Genomic DNA, 27,824 nt, shown 5'->3' with positions numbered 1-27,824 from the left:
TTGGCCATAAAATCGTATCGTGAGCACATCGGTATATGTGTGGGCACCTTTAGCACAAGGCATGTTCCAACATGGAGATTGCATTACATAAGTGTCAGAGGAAGTGTTGCCTACTCAGATGGAAACAACAATTACATTGATAAATCAGTATAATGCCATATGTACACATCTTGGTAGAATATGTTCCCCCAACATCTCCATTTTCTCTTACATCCAATCTGGGGGACACTGCTCACCATGGAGTGTAAAGGGCGCTGTGAGGAGTTGGCACATCAGACTTCACTTGTCTGTAAGCTAACCTCTCCCCTCTACATCCCATAAGCCTGGAGCTAACAAGAATTAGTCTACGTTATGTGCCTGTGGAGTAGGCACTGACTTCAACTTGCTGCAGAAGCAGCTTCATGGGTTTTATTTTTATGCTTAAATGTTGCAGATTTTTGGTTTTGTCTTTTAAGTTCTTTTTAAGGTGGATGGAGCAGGTATGAGCACTATGCATTTTGTTCCTCCATGCCTGCTCCCATTTTCTCTGGGTCCCTGGCATGGAGGTGTCCTTGTCTTATAAGCAGATGGTCCCACACCTGCAGCGGAGCCTGAGACCACACGCTGGGACTTGCAGCTGACCTCCGCAGCGCAGCCCCTTCTCTCTCACAGTGATTGAGATGAGGCAAGGAACAAAAAGGCCTTGGTTTTTATTCAAATATGTTACTGGTTCAGAAGCCAGATAGGTCTTTTTGGGATATGCTGAATCTAAACTCTCTGGATAAATACATGTGAGTACCAACATTCCACATGGAATCCCATTTGGCTTTTGATTGCTGCAATAGAGCAGGATGACTTTCTGGTGTCCATAAATGTCAAAGACTCATACTAGCATGTCCCCATTTGGGGAGGTCATCATAGCCTGCTCAGGTTTATGGTAGGGGATGACCATTTTCAGTTAAGAATGTTGCCCTTCAGGTTGGCCACAGTGCCCAAGATCATGATGGTAATGGTAGCCTTTCTACATTCAAAAGGGGTGTTAGTCATTTAATACCTGGATAATCTACTGATCAAGGCAAAGTCTGCTTCACTTCTTCAGGGCCATTTTCTTTTAACAATAGAAACATTGGAGATTCACAGATGGATAATCAATTATCCCAAATCTCATCTGGTCCTTCACAGAACCAGGTGTTTCTGAGCCTTCTGTTCTACACTAAGGCCTTCCGAATCTTCCTACTGGAAGACTATCTCGGCAATGTATAAACAGATGTTGGCAATAATGGCTTGCTGACAGGTGTGAGTACTCCAGTTAGAGAGGGTGGTGTACGGTTTTGTAGTCGGTTCCTTACGAACGTTTCCATTCTCTGCCTTTTAAGGCTTCGTTGTTGGCCCAGTAATCCAGGTCAAATCCCTGTCTGGAGACTCAGTACTTTGCTTGCCAATCCCTACTTTGTGGCTGGCCAGGAGTCCTCTTCAGTCAGGTGCGGCTCCGGTCCCTAGAGGCACGGACTGTAGTAACCACGGACACCAGTCTCTGTGATTGGGAACCGGTCACATAGAGTTTTCTGTTTCAGGGTCTGTGGTGCAGAACTGAGACAGGACTCCTCATAAATGTCCTTGAGTGTTGGACAATTTTCCAAGCTCTGTTCACAGCTCTCTTCAGGGCAATCCCTTATGGATTCAATCTGAAAATGCCATGGCTGTGGCATATGTAAACCACCAGGGGGGTACCTGCAGTGCATTGGCAATGGTGGAGACTGCTAGGATTTTCCGTTGGCCAAAGAAGTTTGTTCCAGTAATATCAACTGTGTTTAGTCAATGTGTAGAGAACTAGGAAGCAGATTACCTTAGCAAACATGCTGTTCACACAGGGGAATGGTGCCTGCATCCCGATGTGTTCACTCAGCTAGTGCAGCCCTGGGCGTTACTGGAAATGGACTTAATGGCTTCTTGGCTAAACCACAAAGTGCAGCGTTACCGAGCTTGAATCAGGGATCCTCAGGCCGATCTGGTGAATGCCTTAACAGCACCTTGGTCGTTCTGGGTGGTGTATCTCTACCCGCCAATTCCTCGGGTTCTCAAAAAAATCAAGGCAGAAAAGACTGTCGGCATCCTGGTGGTTTTGGATTTGCCTTGGAGGGCTTTGTATGCTGAGGTGATCCTATTGGCAACAGAACCTCCATGGTGTCTTCCTGTATGCAGAGACCTGCTCAGCCAAGGTCGTATCCTGCACACAGACTTAAATTAGGTAGCTTTAATGGTATGGCTGTTGAAGCCATGAATCTCTGGGCTAAGGGATTTTCTGACTGGGTCATCCAGATGGTGATCAAGACCAGAAAACTGGTGTCTTCCAAAAGTCATCATATGGTTTGGAGGATATATATCGCTTGGTGATAATAGAGGCAGGTTCATACTTTGGCATTTCATTTATCATGCCTTTTGCAGGATGGACTGGGCAAAGGTTTAAAATTGGGTTTGTTAAAGTTACAGGATTCGGATCTGTCCATTTTCTTTGAGGGAGCTGTCCTCTATTCCCAAGGTCCAGACTTTTCTTCAGGGGATGTTACATATTAACCCCCTAATGAGCCACCGTGGCATCTTGGGATTTTAAATTGGTGTTGGTGACATTGCAAAAACCTCCTTTTGAGCCTGTTAAGTTTAAGTATCAAACATGGAAGGTGGATTTTCCTATTGGCCATTTCCGCTGCAAGATGCGTGTCGAGCTGGCAGCTCTTTCATGCCGGGCTCCATATTTTGATTTTTCACCAGGATAGAACTGTTTCGAGACCTACACAGTCTTTTCAGCCCAAGGTGTTCTCTCGTTTTTATTTAAATTAGGAAATTGTTATTCTTGACTTGTCTCAGGATATGTCTTCAGGTGAAGATGATGACTTGTCCTTGCTGCGTGTTGTTCGAGCCTTACGGGTTTATGTTGATCGCTCTGTTTGAGGCACACAAGATATCTGTAGCACGATTGATAACAGGCCTACGTTTCAGAACATGTTCCTGTTCCAGAGTGTATTGTGGCTCATTCGACCAGGTCAGTGAGCAACATTTGGGCAATGGCGCTTCAGTGGAACAGTTATGCAAGGCAGCCATCTCATCAGTTCAAAGTAATGCATGCGGAGGTGGCTGGGCAGGGAAGCTTTGGAACGTCCCATCTGGGGGGGCACTGTTCACCATGGGATCAAGAGAAACTGAACTAGTGGCGAGCACCAAAAATCCTATTTTTGCTGCGCGCATCTAAGTGAGGGTGAAGGAAAACTAGCACCATTGATGGCCCCAAATTTCCGTCAATTAGCTGCCATCCCTCGCACTCAGTATCTGTTTTGCGGACTGAAGCAGCCATGATTATTCTTGTACAAACAGCTTCACAAGACTGCACTGATTAATTTGATATGAGAGACGTGTTTATCTTTGCACGACTAAGTCTGAATTTGCATACGGGGTGCTATGATGCAGCAACCGCTGATGGTTTTCTTTTTTTTTCACAAAAGGTCTGTTGTGCTTCGTGTACAGACTCAGACAGATGTACACGTGTTCTATAGCAAACAGTGCAGACTCGTGAAACGGTTTGTCGCATCAGTTTGTGACTAAAACGCAGTTTCAGATTAAAAAGACGCCCGCTGGAAGCCAAGTCGCATGGGACCTGGCGGCTCACTCGCTGCTTGGTTTGAGGACACCTCTGTGTCTCATGTGAGAGCTGTGAAGGAAATTTTGCAGCAATGGAATTGCTTTGCGACACGGTCATGGTTTTTTTTTTTTTTTACCTTGAAATGTAAAAGGTCTGTAGTAGCAACATCTGGAGCTACAGGCTGTGCATAGAGGCAGGCATTATTTTACACAGCCTACACACACCGGGAACCAGTGCCATCATTAAAGACACAGTGCATGTAAAGAATCCATCTTGAATGTCTCCAATACGTGTTATGGTGATACTGCTGTATGGAATTAGTGGAATGGGAACGCCCCATCGGCCTAAAATCTATTAAAAAAAAGCGTTTGTTACACCAGGGGTTCTCAAACTCGGTCTCAGGTCACATTTTCCAGGTCACCCAGCAGGTGCACAGGTGTAGTCATTACTCACTGACACATTTTATAAGATCCACATTTGGAGCTAATTATTTCACTTGCGATTCTGTGAGGAGACCGGGAAAACATGAACTGTCTGTCTCCTAAGGACAGAGTTTGAGAACCTGTGGTCTAAAGCTGGCCACACATCTAAAGATTATCTGTCCAACCAGCCAACTCGTTGATTGGTTGAAATGAAAATCTGGTAAGGTATGAAAGCAAATAATCAGCAATTTGCTCCCAAACACTGGAAAATGGACCAAAACTGTTGTTTGAACAAATAGTTTAGATCAAACATTTAACAAACTTGTCTGAACGACCATTTTCATCTGTTTTCTGGCATTTAGGAGCAAATTGCTGATCATCATTTACTCCCATACGTTACCAGATTTTCATTCCAACCAATCAACTAGTTGGCTGGTTGGATGTAAGTTGGTCTAGTGTGTGGCCAGCTTTAGTTTAGTGTATGTCATAGGGAGTATACCATTTTCTAAGCAAGTGGTCCCACATCTGTTAAATGCCTTGGTAGTAAACATTAATAAAGTAAATACTTTGGTTTGAAATTTTTATATATATATATATATATATATATATATATATATATATATATATACACACAAAAAAAAGTTTTACTTTATTAACACATCACATTACATATTTCTATGGTTATTCTAAATGTAAGCCTAATACATACAGTATTTGAGCTGTTTGCTTTGGTCGGGTGGTCTATATGAGGTGCTTTGGTGGAACCACAACTAGTTTAATAGTCCATTTCAGTTGTTGGCTGCAAAAGGATCATCCTGCTGGCTGCTTCCAGGGAGAAACGGTCAGTGCTGTTGCTATGTACGGATGTAGTATGCAAATCACTTTTTCCTGCATCTCACTGTGTTCATAAAATAGGTGGTCATGAACATTATTGTTGATATTATCCTGAACTCCGCTTTATACTCCTTTTGTCGATGCTATGGACACACTGTTGTAGCAGCCTGCTCTGCAGTCTTCTTGGCTAGCTTTGGCTTAAGTTTAGAGGAGGTGTTCACTATCAGTGGTGGCTCCAGAGGTGAGGCTGCAGCGCAGTCCAATAGTCAAAGAGGGGAGTCACCCCAAAAGCTGCCAAACATCGCTGGGACTTACTGGCAGTTGGTGTATCTCATATATTTGAAGCCCCACCACTTGGAGCCGCCACTGGTCACTGCCCTGACTGATTGCGCTTTTGGACACTTATTCATATAAGAAGTGGAGAAAGGGTACAGGCTCCTTTTTGATGCCCTTGATGGAATTGTGAATAGGTTTGTTCAATAAAGTAGACCGCGTTTCATCTGTGTATAGTAGTGAGCTTCCTCAGAGATGGAATGCAGTAATGTCTTTCTGGTTTACTACCAAGGGCCAAATTCATTTAGGAGCAAGAAGCCGCGGTTGGCGAAAAGCGTTCACTGATGCAATCTATATTCGGCATTTTTTAATCTAACTTTTTGCGTACTTTCACAATGCACGCTCACGTTTTTTGCCCTATTTAATTGCAAAACTGCGAATGGCAAAACTAGCGTACAAGTACAGCATATTTTGGGGAAATCAGTCTGTACCCCATAAAAAGTACTGACCCTGGGAATCAATATAGAAGTGTATTAATAGCCGAATAGTATTTTGGGTTCTTAAATTGAGTCAAATGGCTGTTATGTGCATATTTGCATAAGGGTTGAAAAATGGTATAAAGCTATTTTTGGGGGGAAAAAGTAAGTTGGATTTATTTAGGTGGCACAAAAATATACTAGCACCCATTTATAGCGTCGTTTATAAAGTGCAGTTTTAACTTTTTTTAAAAATACACCTGCAATCCTAAAAATATCTGTCCCATCCATACAGCTCCCCAAAATACCTGACCCATTTTCCAGCACTTTTTACTCCAAAAATGGCATGTCATTATGGGGGGGGGGGGATTGTGCACATATTTTCACCTGCCTCTGAGGTGGTGAAAGCTTTGCCGGTTTCTGCCTATGGAGTTTACGCATGAAAACGTCCGGGAATTGAATAGAGCGATAGGCAAAAAGATTGCATAGGCGAATGCTTTTCACCAAATGCGACTTTTCGCACCTAATTGAATTTGGCGGCACACAATATATTCCCTATGACATACAGATGTGTCCTCATACATCTAGCCTCCTTGCATGTTAAACAGCCCTTCTAGTTGTGCCGCGCCATGACTCGGTAGCGCTGAGCGTCTTTTTACATTCAAAGGTGTCTTATTTGCACTGTGATGTGAATCGTTAGCACAAGCAGATTCTGCTGATTAAAATGTTATGCGGCATGCCTATGTTATGTGTGCGACTGTAACGTAGCGTTTCACATGCAGATACACCCGCAGTCACAACAGAACATAGACATGCCGCATATCATTTTAATCAGCAGAAGCTGCTTGTGCTAACTATTCGCCTCATTGTGCAAATTTGAAGGTTAAAAAGTTGTACGAAAGACTATCTGTGCTACAGAGTCACATGGAGCTCCTGCGTTGTGTGTAGATTGTGGACATACCTGTAAATGAGCATTTCTAATTACACTTCGTGAATTGATAGGCTGTGGCTTCAGTGATTTCCCAGAGAACCATGGCAATGGCATCGCTGAGGTACAGGGTAACCTGAAGAGAATTGCAGCTTTGTTGATTTAGAATTGCATTGACTTTTATGAGGGGGGGAGGGGGGGAGAGAGAGCAAGTAATGAGCTACAGCCAGTGTGCTTGGAATACAGTTCATTTGCTTAACATATTTTTTAGGGCTAACGAGTCTCCTGAGTGTTTGCAGCACAAGGAGTTAATTTATTTCTCAGGTAACCATTAAAACTTAAAGGGAAAGATTTTCAGCTCCAATTAAGTAGCAAGGCACGTCTCTGTTCCTGCGCGTCCTATTTACACATGAAAGCAACTGGCCGGCTGGGGACTTCTGCAGGCAGCTCACATTATTCCTGTGACAGATCTGGGATGAAGATTCACAAGACAATTTTAAACTCTCACCAGAATTTAATTAATGATGTTAAAGATTTGCTCAATCTCCTTTTTCTGTCACTTCATTCAGTGGGAAATATATTTTTACTGTGACAGAGGAAATATAACAGTAAAATGTAATCTAACAGCTGAGAGGGAATTGGTATGTAAAGTCGGCTGTCGGGATGCCTTCTGTCAAATTACCGACAGTAACATCCCGATGGTTCGGATCCCAACAGGGGTCTGGTAAGTATACTTACCCTCTCTTTTTGTAGCTTCACCCTAACCCCCCCCCTGTTAGGTTTAGGCACTAAGGACGGAGACTTAGGTTTTGGGGTGGGGAGGTTAGGTTTAATAAGGTGTTTTAATTTTGATTTTTTTTTTTTTTTTTTTTTTTAGTTTTAAACATAGGATTTTGACTTATGTGGTATATACAATCTAATTGAGATTAATGATTAATCATTGGATTATAAATATTGCTGGCTGGCATTTGGTACATGTTCATTGAAAGAATTATTTTATGTACTTTTAGAAGTTATTAATTTGTTAAATAAATATATATTTTATTTTGCTGTGTTCCGTGCTCGCTCTCCTTTTACCTATTTTTTTTTTTTTCATTTATGGGGCCAAGACCACTGTTATATAATTTAGTACACTAATTATGCTTTTTTTTAAATTACTATGCAGATGGTTATTCTTATGAGAGAAAGGCAATTGAAAACTGGATCAGCACAGAGAAGAGGACGAGCCCTATGACCAATCTTCCACTTGAAAACCTTCTTCTCACACCTAACCGGACACTAAAAATGGCTCTGAACCGCTGGTTAGATACGAGACCTAATGAGAACACCAATTCTATTACATCCTGAGAGCTAGTGACTGGCTTACATTTCAAAATGTGGATTCTGCATTTCATTAAATAAACTGTAAATGATTTTCCAGGAGACACAAAAGGTCATTTACATAACTAAGGAGCCTGTGTCTCCTTTCCTGTCACCCAAGTCAGAGGGCAGGCTCTGAGGCAGAAATAATTGGGCTAATTAGCAATCCTTATGGTCATACGTCTTGTACAGGTATCGGGCAGGAGAAAAAAAAAATCTGTACATGAGTTAGTGAAGGTAAAGTTGTAGTCATGAGCAGGATATATTTTCCTACACAAGCAGACTGCCGGTCAGTAATCCTCATTAAGGACACACCGCCGCCAATTTACCTTACCTTGTGCAGAACATGGTGGACAAGAGAAAATTAGTATTGTTTGTACTTAGCTGTGCAGTAAGTGTAAATACATCTCATCTTGTGAAAGTATGAAAGGATTTACATATATATTATATTCATGAATATTTTGCATCCAGTGGCTTGTTAAATGGGTTGCATAGGCAACCGATGTTAATAGCTGACCGGTGTTAGCTTTTATATCAGTACTGAATGCTTCAAAATGGTAAACCCTGATCGCCGCAGAAATGGCAGTAACTGCGCTATCTAACATTAAGTGAGGGTAGTGCTGTCATAGTAGATAAATTGACAGCAGTGTTAGCTTTTTGAGTCCTGGGTTCAGTGGGACATGGGACCTCATTCAGAGTCGACCGCTCTGAAAGTGGCCGCCCTCATTAAGTGCCGCCTTCTGTTCGATCGCTAGGCTGTGGGTTACCACCCACAGCTCTAGTAACCGACCAGGGTTAGGGTCCGGTCGTAAGCCGCGATGGTGATGACCATCGAGGCTTACAACCAGACCCTAAAGGTTGGGTCTGGGCTCTCGTAAGCACAAGGGAACTTCCTGCTCTGTTTGAGCAGGACGTTCCCCACTAACATCATCAATGATGTCAGTGGGGCCGCCCCAAAACGGCAAGCGTACCGACTGGAACGCCTCCGTTTGGCCGGGCACGCCCCGCAAACGGGACGAGCTGTCACTCAACATCGACAGCTCGCCCAGTCTGCTACGAGACCCTTAGCGACGGAGCTCCCGTCACTAGCTGGGTCTCGCACATGCGCACGACTGAGCCGGCTCCGTCGCGCGCATGCTCTGTGGGGACCATCGACCTGGTTGCGAGCGCATCGGTGCTTGCGACCGGGTCTGAATGAGACCCATGGTCCTAAAGATGTGAGTGGGGCGCCACTGTCTATAATGGAGTGGGGAGGCAATACTTTATAACAAAGCTGACGTAAAATCGAAGGTTAACATAGAACATTGTATTTTACTTCCATGATCCAGATCTGAAAACTTCAATTTTAATGTCCTTCAAATATTGTTTTAATCATAAAACTGAGAATAATGGTATTTGTGAATTAACTTAACATTTTAGGGATATACTTTTTGGTTCTTTTTAAAACTATTATTCTGCCCCGATGCATTTTTTCCTGGTGTTGAGATCCAAGCTTTTCTATTTTAACTTTACTTTAGCTGTTCTGTAATTCTGACGCTAAGCGATTGAGCGATACTGATATTGTTCGATAATAGTTTGAAAATTTGGTCTTTTAGACATTATCATCGTGCAAACATGTTGGTCAACCGGACGATATAGTCAGGTTCAGCATGTTTGCAGATGATTGATTGTGCCTGCACTCACCGACATATCGTTCAGTGTGGGGACCCTGCAGCGTAGTGAACAAGAACGATATTGTTCAGTCTTTGCACTGTCGGGTAGTGGATCAGCGTGTTTGATGTCTGCACTCCCCCTTGTGATGGTTGGTAGTGCAGGATAATTCAATATATAATGGTTTTAGGTCTTTTAAAGGTGCGATCAGACAAGAATCCAAGTTCCATATAATGTGAACATTTTTTTTTTTTGATTTGCACACAGCTGTGGATATATTGCACAAATTAAAAGGAAACAGAAGACTTCGATAAGCTTCTAGAATTACTAATGTGCAATAATATTGCAACAAGCTCATCTTGTAAATGTGTAATTATATAACTTACTGATTATGTATTGAATGTCAGTTATAAATAGTGTGACATAAATATGATTAAAGAGTTTGGCAGCACATGTATATGTTTTGTGTATATTTATAAAAACAAATGCCCATGTTAAAGTCTGTATTCATACATGTGAGAGCAATACTTTCTTATTTGAATTATCTGTCAGAGAGCGGGGCTATGTTGCATTCGGCAGCATGGCATCGCTAACTACATCACCAGATTGAGCTGTAAATACAGACATCGCACAAATACAGCGTGCATAGCGAGCGATCTAGTGCATACACACTGGACGAGAAAACAAATGTGTTTAACGGTGTAGTTATCAGCAAAATCTTTAAAATGTTGTCTAGTGTGTACGCACCTCTACGTCCCAGGCACTAGCTGCAATCAGACACCTCCGGCAGATAATCAGAGTTATGGTACAACATACCTTTGATAACTTTTTTTCTTCGAGGTCCATAGGGCCCACAGAATGTAGTGGAAACTATCCATTGCACCAAACAGCTTCTAGCTTTGCAGCTCCCAGCATGCATCGGTCCTCCTCCCTATATACCCCAGCCACAGGCATTCAGTTTGTAAACAAGCCTAACGGCAAGAGATGGAAAGTGGAGAAAGTACATCGCACACAAGAAACACTCACAACGAAAAGGGAATCAGTGATACGAAAAGATGGCATTCTGCCCACAGCAGAATTTCCACCACTTCCTTCATGGCTGCCAGACTTCGTGTGCCTCCCTGATGGTTGATGTAGGCCATTGTTGTCGCATTGTTGGACTGAATCTGGACAGGCCCGTCTTGTAGGAGGTCCTGCGCCAGTATGAGCGCTCTGTGCACTGCACGAAGTTTCAAGATATTTATTGGTAGGAGACTTTCCTGAACCGTCCACCTTCCCTGAAAGGTGTGATGGCCTGTCACTGCTCCCCATCCTCGCATACTTGCATCTGTGGTAAGGAGTACCCAATCCGAGACCCATAAAGGATGAACCAAGTTTAAATGAGTCATCTCCAGCCACCAAGCAAGGGAGAGCTGAACCTCTGGTGAGATGCGGATCATCTGAGACTTTATCCGATTATACTGACGATCACAATAAGCCAGAATCCAATTCTGGAGTGGAACTGGGCATAAGCTACCATGTTGAATGTGGCTACCATGGAGCCCAGCACCTGCATTGCCAAGTGTACTGACACCTTTTGCTTGCCGAGAAGACTGCGCACACGAGACTGTAATGCGCCCCCAAGTGCACCATCTGCTGGGTTGGAGAAAGAGAGCACTTTTTCCAATTTATTATCCAGCCATGCGCTCTTGTAGGCAGACAATGGTCATCTGGAGATTACATTATAACATCTCCTGAGATTGTGCTAATATCACGAGGTCGTCCAAATATGGCAATATCCTGACTCCTTGTAGTCTGAGATGAGCAGTCATGACTGCCATTATCTTGGTAAATACCCGAGGAGCTGTGGTCAGCAGAAAGGGTAGAGCCTGAAATTAGTAATGTTGCTGATCTACCGCCAATCTTAAAAATCTTTGGTGGGATAGTGCACTCTGTACATGCAGATGTGCATCCTGTATGTCCAGGGAGACCATGAAATCTCCCGGCTCCATTGCCAGCACAATTGACCGTAGGGTTTCCATACAAAATTTGGGCACATGGATGAATCTGCTGAGAGACTTCCGATTCTGGATAGGGCGACGCGACCCATTTGGTTTTTGAATCAAAAATAAATTTGAATAATAATTACCATTTCCTTGTTGCGTCACAGGAACGGGGAACTACGACTCCTGACTTCAGTAGGGCCCCAATAGATTCCCGGTAGGCCAAAGCCCTGCCCGGGTCTAAAAGAAGGTTTGTATCCACAAACCTCTGATGGGGATGCCTCAGGAACGTGATGAATCCAGCTCTCGAACCCAGGCATCAGTAGTCTGATACCAGGCCTGGGAGAACTGTAAAAGTCAGCCTCCAACCCTGAGGCCCGCCCCATCAGACAGTAGACTTACTATCTGGCTAGGAAGCAGGACATTTGGTTGACCAAGATTTCTTGGACTGACGTGTCCTGCGGGCATAACTCTGTCTAGAGGAGGACTGACCTTTCGCCCTACTCTGTAGGCAAAAGGACCAAGCTGCCGACTGCCTAAATTAGAGGTAGTCGCGGATGGCAATTCAGCAGACTTCAGTGTTGCCAGAGAAGTCATTATGTCATCCAGCTCTGGTCCAAACAGTACCTTCCCAACAAAAAGCAAAGATTCAAGAGCCTTCTTGGATCCTGCATCCGCCTTCCAGGTTTTTAGCCAAAGGGATCTTCAGGCTGCAACTGCAGTTGCCGAGACCCTAGAAGCCAACATACCTGTGTCAATGACCGCTGCCCCCATATACACAACTGCTTCTCGAATCTGATAGAAAAAAAAGACTGCTGTTCTCTAGTAGCATCAGGTATAGTACCTTCCAGAGCTGTCGTCCGTTCTTCCATAGCTTTCGCTACCCAAGCTACAGCCATAGCTGGTCTGGTAATAGCTCCAGATAATGAAAACATAGATTTCAAATGATTGTCAAGTTTTTTTTATATGTAACCTCTTTTAAAGAGGATGCTGCAGGAATGGGCAACATAGCGCTCCTAATCAACCTCGTGACATGAGCGTCTATCCTTGGGGGAACTTCCCATTTGTTACACTCACCTAGTGCATATGGGTATTGAGAGGTTATATTCCTTGTAGCATGGAAATGCTTCCCATGAGTACTCCATGCCTCAGACATAAGATTAGTCAATTGCTCAGACTGAGGAAGATAATCCTTAGCCACCTTCTGATGCCTAAAGACCACCTTGGCTAGATCTGTCCTCTATACTGAGGACAGATCTAAACGCTCTCACCAGACGGGACATCCACCAAAGATTGATGGTCTTCTTCCACTGAGTAAGACCCAGAACTCTGTGTGTCAGAGTCATCATGAGGCAAATGATAGGAACCTCTTTTATGCCCTGCTGTGCCGCCACCTGCCTATCTGGCTGCTGAGGAGCTATAGACGGCGGCATACTCTGACTGGAGTGAACAGTAGAATTAACCCAACAGGAATTCATGGGGGGCATATACATAGAAGGATGCAACTGCTGTGAATACCCCAAAGCATGGGGAAATACTGCAGCCGGAGCCCACGCTTCTGCGACTTTGTCCTCCAAGTGCGACAACACCTGATACCACCTGGGTGGTTCTAGCGCTGGAGCTCTAGATGTACTGGCTTGAGCAGGTAGCTGTTTACAACAGAGGCTACACAATCCATCCAGGTTAACATCCTGCTCAGACAGGCCTGCCAAACAAGACACACATGATCTGAGTACTGGCATATCATCTTTCTCACCTACACCTTTAGACATGACAAATGTATAAATGATATAAGGTGTACAGTATAAATGCAATGTGACTTCCTATCAATTAAACCCCCCACACCTTGCAGAGGGATGAGGAAAAACAGTGATAGGTATAACTGACAGTTTGTACTGCTGTTTTGTTTCCAAATACAGCAGCTAGCATTAAAGTCACAATGCATAAATACGCACAATTGCTATTGCAAATGGTACTCTGAATCAACTAGCCATGCTCCGGAGGGGTAATGGTAGGATATAGAGTGCTATATACCAGGCCCAAGGGAGAGGTATACAGGGAGACAGACCAACCGCTACAGCAGTACACACACAAACGTGATCTGCGAGCGTCACCACGAGGTTTTCAAATATAGCAAACCAGACGCTGAACTCCATACCGGAAGCTGCGTCTGGTTTAGGGGAGTTGTGGCCGGGAGAGCGCCCATCTCCTCTAAGCTGCGATTTTGACGGCACGGGTACGCTGGCCTCATAGTAGTAGACGCTAACTAGTGCATCTACTACCCATCCCCGGCAACAGACGATAAGGACCCGGCAGCCTTAGTGAGGACACGTCACACGAGGCCTTCACTCACACCCGATGAATCTCCTACACCGGATGCTAGGACTGCCGCGCACTTACCTGTCATTTCCGTGCCAGACCTGCAGTGCGGACCTCAGCACAGGCACTAAGCCACGCCGAGGCCAGTCGAGAACCTCAGAGCATATAGCGGTACTGGTGTTTTCGGCCCCGGAAGAGATAGTAGGAGTCGCAGTACCTGCGTCTTTACCGGCGCCTGGTACTACTAAGCTCAGTAGTTCAAAAAACTAAGTAAAACATAAAAATATGAGATATGGTAAGAACTTACCCTTGTTATCTCTATTTCTACGAAGTCCATAGGGTTCCACAGGATACCTTGGGGTATAGGTGTGACGTCAGTCGCAGGGCACCAAAGAGTTAAGCTTTCAGCCTCCCAGGATGCACTAGGTCCCCCTCCTATACCCCGCCCCCGGGCCAAGGCACCTCAGTTAGTTACCAAGCCATAGGCCGGAGGAGGAGAAGGAAGAGAGAGAACAAAGATCTGGACACATACAAGAATCACATTCTCACCAGAGGGAGACGGAAAACCGGTGACCAGAGCAAAGCCCATCTGCAGCACAGGTGCGACAGGGCGGGAGTCCTGTGGAACCCTATGGACTTCGTAGAAATAGAGATAACAAGGGTAAGTTCTTACCATATCTCATATTTTCTACTTCAGGGTCCATAGGGTATCCACAGGATACCTTGGGGATGTCCCAAAGCAGTATCCTTTAAGGGTGGGGACGCTCCTGTGCAGAAAGGAGAATCCGCTGCCCGAAGGAAGCATCCTGAGAGGCAAAGGTGTCAAACCTGTAATACCTCACGAAGGTATGGACAGAAGACCACGTAGCAGCCTTGCAGATCTGAACTGCCGAGGCACCACGTCGAGCTGCCCACGAAGGACCCACAGACCTAGTGGAATGAGCCTTCAGAGAAGGAGGGACCGGCAGACCTTCATGAAGATAAGCTTCAGAAATAGCCATACGGATCCAGGCTGCCAAAGTTTGCTTTGAAGCAGGCCAACCCTTTTTACGGAAGCCATAGAGGACAAACAAAGCGTCCGACTTCCTAAACGAAGAAGTGCGGTCAACATAAGTCCTTAAGGCCCGCACAACATCCAAAGAGGCCTCACCCACGGAAAGACCCGGTGAGTTAAAGGCCGGAACAACTATTTCCTCGTTAACATGAAACTGGGAAACAACTTTGGGAAGAAACTCGGGCCGAGTGCGGAGCACTGCCCTGTTCCCATGAAAAACCAAGAAAGGGGGTCTACAAGAAAGAGCCCCTAACTCAGAAACACGTCTGGCCGAAGCAACGGCCAGAAGGAAAACAGTCTTAGCTGTTAGCCATTTAATATCCACTGAGCCCAGTGGTTCAAACGGCGGTCCTTGGAGAGCCCTCAGGACCACAGCCAAATCCCAAGGCGCCATAGGTGGAACAAAGGGCGGCTGAATACGGAGAACACCTTGCATAAAGGTGCGCACATCCGGGATTGTAGCAATCCTACGGTGAAACCAGACAGATAGGGCCGAAACCTGTACCTTCAAAGAAGCAAGGCGAAGCCCATGATCTAGTCCCGCTTGCAGGAAGGCGAGAATCCGAGACAGACGAAACTCCCGCGGTGCATAACCTATCGGTCGACACCACTGGAAGAACGTATGCCACACGCGATGGTATATCCTCGCGGAAGACGGTTTCCGAGCTCGTAACATGGTACGCACCACAGAGCTGGAAAACCCCCGGGACCTCAGCATGGCCGTCTCAACAGCCACGCCGCCAAAGACAGCCGAGTCAGGTCCGGGTGAAGACAAGGACCCTGAGACAGAATGTCCGGTCGTAGCGGCAACCGCAGAGGACTGTCCACGGACAGACCCTGAAGGTCTGAGAACCAGTGCCGTCTGGGCCACGCGGGAGCTATCAACAGGAGCATCCCTCCTTCCTGTTTGAATTTCCGGATTACCCGTGGAAGAAGGGAGACCGGAGGGAACAGGTATGCGAACCTGAACGTCCACCGGACGGACAGAGCATCCACCAGAGACGCCCCTTCGTCTCTTGTGCGAGACCCGTACACCGGCAACTTGTTGTTGTGCCGGGACGCCATGAGGTCGATTTCTGGAAGACCCCACCTGTCCACCAGTAGTTGAAAAACGTCCGGGTGCAGGGACCATTCCCCTGGATGAACGTCCTGGCGACTTAGAAAGTCCGCCTGCCAATTTAGCACTCCCGGGATGAAGACCGCTGATATGGCCGGAAGATTGCGCTCCGCCCAAACCAGGATCCGAGAGACCTCTACGAGAGCCGCCCGACTGCGAGTTCCTCCTTGCCTGTTTATGTAGGCCACGGTGGTAGCATTGTCCGACTGGACCTGCACCGGGTGACCCTGGAGAAACCGCTGTGCCTGCAGGAGAGCATTGAAGACCGCACGGAGTTCCAAGATATTTATTGGAAGCTCCGCTTCTGTCGGCGTCCACCTGCCCTGGAACAAGTGTGGACCCGAAACTGCTCCCCAGCCCCGAAGACTGGCGTCCGTTGTCAACAGGACCCAATTTGGAACCCAGAACGGACGTCCCTTGTTGAGGTGGGTCGTCTTTAACCACCACGCAAGGGACAGGCGAACCTCCGGGGTGAGCACAATCGTCTGGAACTTCAGAGACTGAGGCAGCCCGTTCCACTTGGACAGGATCAGGTGCTGCAGAGGTCTGGAGTGAAACAGGGCGTATTCCACCATGTCGAACACCGACACCATGGAGCCCAGTAACCTCATCGCCGAGTGTAAGGACACCCGGCGGCTGTGCAGACAACTGCGCACCCTTGACTGTAAAGCAGAGATCTTGTCCTCCGTCACGAAGATCCTTTGCTGTCCCGAGTTCAATAAGGCTCCAAGATGCAGAATCCTCCGAGACGGGATTAGAGTGGACTTCTGCCAGTTGAATAGCCAGCCGTGCCGTTGCAGCAGTGCAATGGTCAGGTCCAAGTGGTGTAACAGGAGCTCTGGAGATCCTGTCACCAATAACAGGTCGTCCAAGTACGGCAACATGCGGACTCCTTGCAGCCGCAGAGAAGCCGCCATGACCGTCATCACCTTGGTGAAAACACGTGGTGCTGTCGCCAGGCCAAAAGGTAACGCCCGAAACTGGAAATGGTCGCTGCGGATTGCAAACCGAAAGAACTCTTGATGGCGCAAAAGAATAGGGACATGCAGGTAAGTGTCCTGTATGTCCAATGACACCATGTAGTCCCCAGGTTCCAGCGCCAGAATGATGGACCGTAGGGTCTCCATCCGAAACTTCGGGACCCGCAAAGACTTGTTGAGTGCTTTGAGGTTGAGAATCGGACGATATGACCCATTGGGTTTCTGTACCAAAAAAAAAAATTTGAATAGAAACCCTGGCCCTTCTGGGAGAATGGAACAGGCACTATAACTCCAGCCTGGAGCATAGTGTGCAATACCTTCCGCAGCTCCGTAGCCTTGTTCCGGTCTGATGGTAGACCCGTGGTGAAGAATCGAGCCGGGGGTCTGTGCCGGAAGGAGACTGCGTACCCGTGGGAGACCACCTCCAGAACCCAAGTGTCTGTCTTAGTGAACGACCAACACCGGGAGAACTGCAGCAGGCGGCCTCCCACCCTGGGATCCCCCAAGGGGAGACCCGGACCGTCAGGCCGCAGGCTTGTCATCTGGCTTGGGGGCCGGACGTCTGGTACTCCATGCCTGTTTCCGGGGCTTGACCGATTTCTTAGGGCCAGCCTGTCGAGGAAACGACTGTGGTTTGGGCCTGCCCTGGGCCCTAGATGACCGAAAGGACGATGGTCCAGAACCAGAAGGAGCAGCGGCCGACGGGAGACAAGCAGATTTGGCTGCCGCCAGCGTGGCCACAATCTTATCCAGATCCGGACCGAAGAGAACTTCTCCGGTAAACGGCAACGCTTCCAGACCTTTCTTGGAATCTGCGTCCGCCTTCCAGGATCGCAGCCACAAGGTGCGACGAGCAGCTACCGCTGCTGAAGAAATTCTAGACACCAGAGTACTAATGTCTAGAGCCGCCTCGTTGATGTAGGTGGCCGAATCACGGAGATTGCCAATCAACTCCGCCTGTTCGGCCGGACAGTCGGATTCAAAAGAAGCCTCTAATGAATCCGCCCAGCGCTCCATCGCTCTGGCAACCCAGCAAATGGCCATAGCCGGCCGTGCTGCCCCCCCTGCAAGGGAATAAGCGGACTTCAGGCAGATTTCTACCTTGCGGTCCGTAGCATTCTTAAGGGAGGACATGGATGGCATCGGCAATGTGGCACTACGGACAAGACGGGTCACGTGAGAATCCACCTGTGGAGGGGATTCCCACTTAGCAAAATAATTATCCGCGAACGGATAAGCCACCGCCAGGCGTCTCTGCGGCTGGTATCTTTTGCCAGGTTGTTTCCACGCCTCCTCTAAATGGTCCACCAACTGACCCGAAAGAGGAAAGACTGTGGCATCGCCCTTCACATCTTTGAAAAAGGCATACTTAGATTTAGCCGCTGGGGGAACTTCGTCCTCAATCACCAAGGCTGTGCGGACCGCCCGAATAAGTCCAGGAATATATACTCTGGACTTAGCATCAGCGTCCTTAGTATGGAGAGGTTCCTGATCGTAAGGATCCAGAATCTCCCCATCATCAGACGTCCCTTCGTCATCCTCATAAGGAGCGGACAGAGACGCCACCGGCCTTTTATGAGGCCGCATCACAGACTCCCCTTGCAACACATCCGACAAGTGCTGTACAGAACTCGTCAGGGAGTTAACCCACGCTGGCTCCTGAGAACCCGGGAGCGGGGAAATAGGGAGACTGTGGGGTACCACCAATTGTCGTGGGAACCCCTGCATGGGTGACGACACCACAGACTGCTGGGACAAACCCATCGGAGTAAACGCGGGCTGCGGAGCTAACTGGCCCATTAAAGCTGTTAACGCCTGAGCGAAACAAGCCCAGGGCAGCTCCTGTACCGGTGCTGTAACCGTAATAGGCCGCGCCATGGACAAACACTGCCGGCAAAGGCCCTCCGCGCTACCCTCCCCCTCCGCTAACGGTACTTTGCACGTGGTACACTGTAGCCGGAGGGGAAAATCACTTTCAGACATGATGGCACCACGTATGTGACCTCTCTCACCAATTAAGTATTAAATAGGTGAGAGACCACCCTGCAGCACCGCACCGCAAGGGCTTTAGCAGAAAGAACAGGGACAGTAATAAAGCTGACAGTTTAGAGAAGAAAAGTTACAGGCAGCGCTAGCACAGTCACATACAATGCAGAGAAATAACAATTCCTGCACTAACAGCGCTGATCACTCAACTACACAGACACAGGGCCTGGTAGGACACAGCGCAGCATATACAGACCTGAGCCACAGCGGAGGAGAGGTATGCGGGGGAACCCAGACCACGATGCTTCCTTCCAGACTTCCAGCAGCGTTCACCATGCGTTGCAGAGAAGATGGCCGCCGAGGAGCAGAGAGAAGCTGGCCTGGGGGAGGAGCGCTGCCACAGGACCAGTCGGCAGCATGCAGAGAGGGCTGTGTGCAGCGGGGGAGGCGCCGGCTGTGAGACAGGGAAGGCGCGCTCCCCTGGCATGCATTTAACCCCTGGGACGCTGCAGCGCTACCGCTCTGCTGCGGTCCGCTGTCCCAGGGGGTAGTGGAAGCGCAGGTTGGTCGCCTGGCTCCACGCTGCAGCCAGTCCCCAGGGAGCCCCCTGCCTGGGGACTTAGGACCATGTGATCAGCGGGGACCCACCGCGGGACCCCGCTGCTTACCTCTGTCCCCCTTGAATCCGGCCATGGTCCGGAGCATCTGGGGTCACCGCTAGCTGTGACCCCAGATGCCCACCAGCATCCCCGGATCAGTACCGGCATTCTGGTACCGGCGGGGTGTAGGGAAGACAGCATGGACGTCAGGACTGACTGTCCATGCTGTTCATCCAGATGTGCAGCCACAGCTGCATGAAGAAAAAGCTTCAGGGGCTCTTCTAGCCCCCACTCCAACAGGTGCACCCGACTCCGGCCGGGCACCAAACTAAACTGAGGTGCCTTGGCCCGGGGGCGGGGTATAGGAGGGGGACCTAGTGCATCCTGGGAGGCTGAAAGCTTAACTCTTTGGTGCCCTGCGACTGACGTCACACCTATACCCCAAGGTATCCTGTGGATACCCTATGGACCCTGAAGTAGAAATAAAAAAGCCTGGGACTGCCTAGGCCAATGTTTCCCAACCTCTGTTCTTAAGGTACACCAACAGTCCAGGTGTTAGTGATATCCATGCCTCAGCACAGATGGTTAAATCAAAATAACTGAGGTACTAATTAAGACAACTGTGCTCAAGTATGGCTATCATTGAAACCTGGACTGTTAGTGTGCCTTGAAGACCGTGGTTGGGAACCTCTGGCCTAGGCAGTCCCGCTGTGTAACAGGTGCGTCTGGATACTTGCCGCGCACCAAACAAAAAAACTGAATGCCTGTGGCTGGGGGCGGGGTATATAAGGAGGAGTACCGATGCATGCTGGGAGCTGCAAATCAAGAAGCTGTTTGGAGCAATTGATCGTTTCCACTTCATACCCCACAGTAGATTCTGTGGACCCTGAAGAAGAAATAAAGGTGACCTCAAACTTGTATTACTACATAACATCGGTCTTATATCAGCTACATATAAATTAATTAAATTTCCACACCACATATAAGCAACTCAGAGTTGCGTTCGCCCTTTCTACTGGTTTGCAAAAAAAAAATAAAAAAATCTCTGGAATTGGCAGTGGGTGGGTATATGATAGCAGCAATGAGGAGACACTGCGGTTTCGGACATGGGTAATGATAGATGAGAGACTTCAGATGAGTACATACTATAAGATTATCTGTCCAACCAGCCAGATTGGAACGAAATCTATTAATGTATGGGAGCAAATGACAAACCATTTGCTCCCAAACACCGGAACTAGCAGACAAAACAGTTGTTCGGACAAATTGGTTCAATCAAACGGATTGAACCAATTTGTCTTTTCTTAGTGTGTTTTCATGCATGACCTTTGTGTTGAGAGGGTAACCTGGTAATCATACTCTATGTTGCCGATAACAGGTTAGTGCACATTTTCCCAGAAATATGGCAGTGTGCAGACGGAATACCAGAAGAGTCGTTTTCTCAGAAACGCAGTAATCAGTAGGGTTACCTTCACCTAAACCTGGGCTTTTATTCTTTTCTCTTTGTCGTTATAAGTTTAGTTCCACTTAGACCATGGTCTCCCAATCTGCACATAGCTGTAAATATTGGGTACAGCAGACAGATACATTCTCATAAACTTGACACAATCAAATCATCTCTGCTTTATCATACAAAAATGATATTTTTTATTCCTTAAGGAAATACAGTAGATGTGCAAAAGAGAAGCTACAGACCAAACAAGGACAGATACTGGAGTTGTAAAAATAAATAAGCTATATAGGGACATGGTAACATACTGTATTTGTGAACTTCTTGTTAACATTTTTACACTGAACAGACATACTACAAGTACGAACTGTTATAAAGTAGCAGTGTAACCTAAACAATTAGTATATATATTATATATATACACACACACACAGATAGTGAAGACTTTACACATTTGTTTAGATGTGATGGATCTCTGTGTACTTTAAAATACGCTGCTGAACCGTAAGAAGTTAAATAAAATTCTTTAAGAGAACCAGTCACCTGTATACACTGGCGGAGCAGCTATTTTGTGGGATCACCCGATATGAATCAGGAGAATTAGACAATTAATTCCCTCGGAGCTACTGTCATCACTGTGGACCAAAGTACTTCAGTCATGTGACTGGTACCAAGTGACCTGATTGGCTCAGCACACAAATAGCCATTTCCACTATGTATAGGCAATAAGTATATCTTAAACTTATGTCCATTCAACATATATATCCAATTTCCCCTGTACATTTAATTCCCCCTGTACCTTTTCTCTCTGAATTTACAATTATCCTCTAAGATAGCACCTTAAAAGGTGTCGATAAAAAACAAGAGTAAAGTGCGATAAATGCTAGAACTGATATTTTGCCATATTTATATATTAACTCAGTGCAAAAACCAGCAAGGTTGAAGCCTTAAAATGCATGCGATAAATGGCGATGTATACATTTCCTTACAAAAAAAAAATAATAATAATACATTATGTACATATGAAAATGTGATATCTGATTTTATAGTAACAATACGTGGTCATAAATTATATTACAACCTACCTAATATGGCCGCCTATAATATATCAGATTGTTATTCCATTGAAACTCATTTACATAGCTATATAAAAATGCCATTTGTAGAGATAACGCTCTTGCAGCCAAAGTGTTATCAACAACAGCAGCTAAGAGGTTATCCTGGCTGAGGAAGCCTTCCCACACACAGGCCCCAGGCAGACAGCAACCTTCATCTGCCAGGCCCTGAAGGCTGCTTACTTCTGGATTAATGATCTTTGGATATTGACATTCTAGATTTTAGATCTTTAGAAGTGGTAACATAAGGCACCTAACTAAACACACAATAAATATGCACCATAATGTAATCCTTTTACACAGCTAACCACACATATATATATTTTTTTTTTTCTGTAAAAAAAAAAAAAAGGCACCATCTCAATATTGTATAACACTGATATTCCAGTTACTATAAGCAGCTCCAGCAAGCTGTCTGTTCCATAACCTCATCCGTTAAAGTACATATTTTTAAAATATATATTTAATTTTCCATTATCCACTACACTATACTGTGATAGTGAGAAAACTAGTGATCATGAAAGGTACTGTAACAATTATAGTCAAGTTTTGGTTGCTAAACTATTACCAACCAATCCGATTTAAATCTTTTTGCTATAAATACAGCACCATTTTCTCATGCTCCAGCAAGTAATGGAATAGCACAATGGCAAGGGGTGGGGTGATATGATAACGGAGCACTGGATCCGCTTGGTTGCTATGGGTCACAGCAAATTTGTCCTAAAGATTCTTTAAAGGCAGGAATGGTGGATTGTATACACTTTACTTCGTGTTTGATATTGTTCCAAAGACCGAACAGGTGAAAAGTCCCCTAGGGTAGCTGGCAGTTCCTAGGCTGCACCTAGCAGTGAAAGGACATGGAATCTAGTGCATTATTTTATATCTAAATCCATGAGCTTCTTACGGAGCTGCTCCATAATACAAAACAGTCATTGCAGAAGACACATTGGTGGACACTGACCAGCAGTCTCTCTCTTCCAGAATTTGTTTCGGCTACTTTTCATCTTCCTGTTCCAAAAAGATCATGTATTTTAGAGATGTTACTGGCATCATTTTCAAGATCTTTTTTCTATTAATAATATATCTCTCTCTTAGTTTTACTGCGCGCATCTATTTGTAGTTCCAAGAGATGGAAAAAAATCTATACAATCATGTACAGTGGATGATGTCCTCAACACTATACAAATATAATGACCCTTTTTGTTGCTGCCATCATTGCTTTTACCAAAAAAGAAAAAAACTGTTCTTGTCACACGTTTGACTCTATGAATGATCGCTTTGGTTTTGTGGAGGACATTGAGCTTAAATTAGAGTCTTTATTCAAAAGGGATTGTGATCTCAGCATTGCTTCTTGGTATGACTGGGTGACAGACTTGGACACTCTAGGATCCGGGGTAAGACTAGATGTTTGACACTTGCCATCGTTATCCTTCGAGTATATACCATTGTGGGCAATCCCTCCGTATACGGTTGGCATGGTTTTGTTTTGATTGCCATAGCCAGTTGCCTGTCTAGCAGGTATCTTCTCAAAGTTTGTAGACTGAACAGTTCCGGGAGGGATTGAGTTTACATCTATAGACTGGTTTTGCCAACTACGGCCCGATTGAGCATTCGGCTGAAATGATCTGGCTGTTTTGTCCATGATCCCCATGAATGGTATGTTTCGTGGTCTATATTCAGCTGGTCCACTTGGAGTTTGGTTGGACTTTGTTTCTTTGCTTCGCACATCAGGTCCCTTAACTCCTTCGGAAAAACTGCTGCTTGTGGTCAAGCTGTGGGAAGCAATTCTTTTATTCTCTGTCACTACCATTTGTTTTTCGTTACAAGTTTTTTGTGCCTCTTGAGGTGCAGGGAGCCCCACAAGTCTTTCTGCTGTTTTAGATACAAAGGAGCCAGAGGTCTTGTATGATTGCAATATCTCACCAGGTTGCTTATGGACAGCATGTCCTGATGAGACCTTTTCTTTGTGCACAGAACCCCGAGTTCCAGGAGACACAGAATGTGCCCCATCTGCAGTAGGACCTCTCATACTGACTTGTTTGGAAGACTGTCTCAATGGAAGCGGACTTGGAGGTGCTAAAGTAGAAGATACCTGATTCTTTGGAGCAGAAAAACTGTTCCCAGATCTAGACAGGGACTGTAAAGAAGTGTGTTGATTGGTTTTCACTATCTGTGCCTGTTTTGTAGGTTGTTGTACTAGAGCTTGTTGCAGACATATGTTTATCCCTGGATGTTCCTCGGGAGGCTCAGAATTATGCTTTTGATTAACATATTCCTGTACTCTGTTATTATTGGCTAAATCTTGTGGCTTTGAATTTCCTGGGAGCTTATCAGATGTTGGAAATTCTTCTTCTCTTATCTCCTCAAAACTGAAATGATTGTCCAGTGTTTCTTCCAGCGCTTCGTCCTCTTGGTCTGAGTCATTTCTGGGTGGTGCAGGCGGCTGGCACTGTTTCTGTTGTTGTGCCCTTTGCTGCTGTTTGAACTCCTCTTCTACACGAGACAAGAGTCTTCTTATTTCCAGGTTATTGGGGCACAATTTCAAGGCCTCATGGAGATCAGCAAGAGCAGCAACAAACTGCCTGGAAATAGGAAGAGATGAATCATTATTAGATCCTTCATACAAGGAAATCACTTTTTTCTTAGGAAACAAATGGCCGGTATGATTGTGTTGTAACGAGGAATGGTACCACGATTCAGTTTGCCACACTTGATATCACAAAGCCAGAATGGTCTTATTTTCTAGCGTTAAACATGAAAACATGAACATATGGGGGTAAATGTATCAGCCGGCCACATGAAGGCATCGGCGAGTTCCCAGCGATTATGCCCGATATTTTAAAGAGGCAATCATTTAAATGGTGAAACCAGCCAGGTTTTGCCTGTTAAGTGATTTCCCCTTTGAAACAATAGGCTGACACACAGGGAACTCGCAGATGCCTTCATGACGCAGGCTGTTACATTTACTCCTTAGTGTTACTAAACTATTAAGTTTGCTTGACTTCAATATATAGCATATTGTGTAGCCACCACATACTCTCATAGAAGGCTGCTATATAATGGTCTTAAGCAGAAGAATGTAGGCCATACATTAACAAGGAGAAGGCCAGAGGTGTTAATACAGCAATGACAATGAGTAAAATGTAGAAATTACAACATTGACCAGATAAATTAACTGCACCACTGGTTTAACACAGAAAGAGAAATGACCTGCTGTTGCGTTTAGCTCTTGCCCTTGCGTAATAAGCTTCATAACACTTTGGTTTTAGCTCCAGCGCCTTGGTTGCAAACTCCTCGGCCAAGCCAAAATCCTGTTTTACAAAAAAAGAAGAGATTGATATTATAACTTGGTTCTACTGTACTTCATTCTTTCAACACCAATTAGACACCATGTTAATAGCAGGACAGTAGGTCCATATTATCTGAAGCAGACAGATATTAGTGAGGTAGGAGTTATTATTATTATTAGATCCAATTCCAACACTGCAAATCTCAGACTGGGGCACAAGGATCCCGTACCTTCATATCACAAAAGATAGGTGAGGGATCCTGAGAATGGGGGAGATCTGAACCTGCTTCTTCCTGAAAAACAATCAGCATGACCTTCACCTGCCCTTCTACAAAGAGAACACTCAACAGGGTAATGCCTGATAGACACAGCCACCAATAGAATGTATAAGGGAAATAGTAACAGCCCCTTCTCCTCTCTGTCCTGTTACCAATCTCACAGACTTATAAGCACGTAGCAATGATGACATTAGCGTACACCTCTTAATCAGGCCCACAGTACTATATGTTGTCCCTTTTTTAGGTAAAATGTACAGAAAAGTATTTTACTTACATTTGTTTTTCTACGACATCTGGACATATTCAGGTACAGAGAAACACGCAGCTCATTAAATGCTTTCATCTCTTCTCCAAAACCTTCCCGAGGAAACTTTCTAAGAGCGCACTGATATCTCTGTGCAGCTTCTTTCATCTTCCCCTTCTGTAGGAAACAAACTCAATGTTTGGTGGTTGTCCTCTATGATCTTGTTTAAATAGACCAACACCACTTGCATAGGGTTCACTTGTGTGCACTTTCCCACCACACATTCTTTACCAAAAGGTGTATTTTCTACAGATTCCTGATACATCTACATGATCTTATGGGATCTCTGGGAATGGGCACTTATAAGTCTGTTATGCAGACAGATACTGAGAAATGTTATGCCTACCAGTCATAGTCCTGCACTACCGCAAACAGCGATAAGAGTATGTATTAACCCAAACTTCCCCTCACTTCTAATTATTCAAGGTCAATGATCACAGCTACTGTCCTCATATAGAAAATGCTGCAAAATAACAGTTTAACCAACAAACTCTCCCTATTAAATCCCCACCTCAGGGATGTATTTCATGATTGGCTGCGTGTTCAGAAGTATTGGTTCAACTAATAATTAGGTGACTGGCACCGTGTAGCACACTGACTGCATTTAGTCAGTGGCTGATCTTCTCTATAAAAAAGGTAGTATCAATAGCAACTTAGGTTGTAAAGAACTACACTACGGGGAGATGTACTAAGCCTTAAGGTGCCCATCCACTGACTATATATTGTGCGATTGAACGATAACGATATCGTTAATAGTTTGCAAAAATGTCTGAAATGACCAGTAATGCGCACTCCTAGTTGTTTAGCAGCTGTGTGTTTGTTACAGCAGCCAATGAGAATCACACAGACTCTCATTGGCTGCTGCAGAGGGAGCCGGCTGGAGCTCACTCATGAGCTCCGTCTTCCGGCTCCCTTCTCGTAGCGTGGCAGCAGAGCGGACGGCAGCTGGAGCAGGGTTACAGGTAAGTTTTTTATTTTGTTTTTTTTATGTGTGTATGGGTGCCTGCTAATGGGGGGACCTGCTAATGGGGCGTCTACTACTACTGGGGGGCCTTCTAATGGGGGGACCTGCTAATGGGGGGGTCTACTACTACTGGGGGGCCTTCTAATGGGGGGACCTGCTAATGGGGGGGTCTACTACTACTGGGGGGCCTTCTAATGGGGGGACCTGCTAATGGGGGGTCATACTACTACTGGGGGGCCTGCTAATGGGGGGTCATACTACTACTGGGGGGCCTGCTAATGGGGGGTCATACTACTACTGGGGGGACTGCATAGGGGACACCACTGCCGGGGGCATTGTGTAGGGGACACCACTGCCGGGGGCATTGTGTAAGGGACACCACTGCCGGGGGCATTGTGTAAGGGACACCACTGCCGGGGGCATTGTGTAAGGGACACCACTGCCGGGGGCATTGTGTAAGGGACACCACTGCCGGGGGCATTGTGTAAGGGACACCACTGCCGGGGGCATTGTGTAAGGGACACCACTGCCGGGGGCATTGTGTAAGGGACACCACTGCCGGGGGCATTGTGTAAGGGACACCACTGCCGGGGGCATTGTGTAAGGGACACCACTGCCGGGGGCATTGTGTAAGGGACACCACTGCCGGGGGCATTGTGTAAGGGACACCACTGCCGGGGGCATTGTGTAAGGGACACCACTGCCGGGGGCATTGTGTAAGGGACACCACTGCCGGGGGCATTGTGTAAGGGACACCACTGCCGGGGGCATTGTGTAAGGGACACCACTGCCGGGGGCATTGTGTAAGGGACACCACTGCCGGGGGCATTGT

General features: G+C 46.1%; 2 protein-coding genes across 4 annotated transcripts in view; one reads left to right on the top strand and one right to left on the bottom strand.

The window, feature by feature from the left end:
- Positions 1-9,998, top strand: part of WDSUB1 (WD repeat, sterile alpha motif and U-box domain containing 1) — a 64,882-nt gene extending 54,884 nt beyond the window's left edge. Inside the window, exon 11 of the mRNA XM_088474879.1 lies at positions 7,712-9,998. Coding sequence (XP_088331005.1) covers positions 7,712-7,893 — 182 coding nt within the window. The 3' untranslated portion in view covers positions 7,894-9,998. The remainder of the gene's footprint in view (positions 1-7,711) is intronic.
- An 11,212-nt stretch (positions 9,999-21,210) lies between these two features.
- The window catches only part of TANC1 (tetratricopeptide repeat, ankyrin repeat and coiled-coil containing 1), a 233,035-nt gene continuing 226,421 nt past the window's right edge, over positions 21,211-27,824 (bottom strand). For 2 of the 3 annotated variants that reach the window (XM_088474775.1, XM_088474776.1), the window contains exons 24-27: positions 25,999-26,145; positions 25,677-25,739; positions 25,368-25,468; positions 21,211-24,739 (exon numbers count right to left, since the gene is read on the bottom strand). In XM_088474775.1, the coding sequence (XP_088330901.1) occupies positions 23,407-24,739; positions 25,368-25,468; positions 25,677-25,739; positions 25,999-26,145 (1,644 nt within the window). In that variant the 3' untranslated portion in view covers positions 21,211-23,406. The remainder of the gene's footprint in view (positions 24,740-25,367; positions 25,469-25,676; positions 25,740-25,998; positions 26,146-27,824) is intronic. The other variant, XM_088474777.1, reaches the window with a different exon arrangement.

The sequence above is a fragment of the Taudactylus pleione genome, unplaced genomic scaffold (genome assembly GCF_031769625.1).
Source record: "Taudactylus pleione unplaced genomic scaffold, aTauple2 ptg000156l, whole genome shotgun sequence".
Lineage (NCBI taxonomy): Eukaryota > Metazoa > Chordata > Amphibia > Anura > Myobatrachidae > Taudactylus > Taudactylus pleione.
This window is presented reverse-complemented; position numbering and strand designations above follow the sequence as displayed.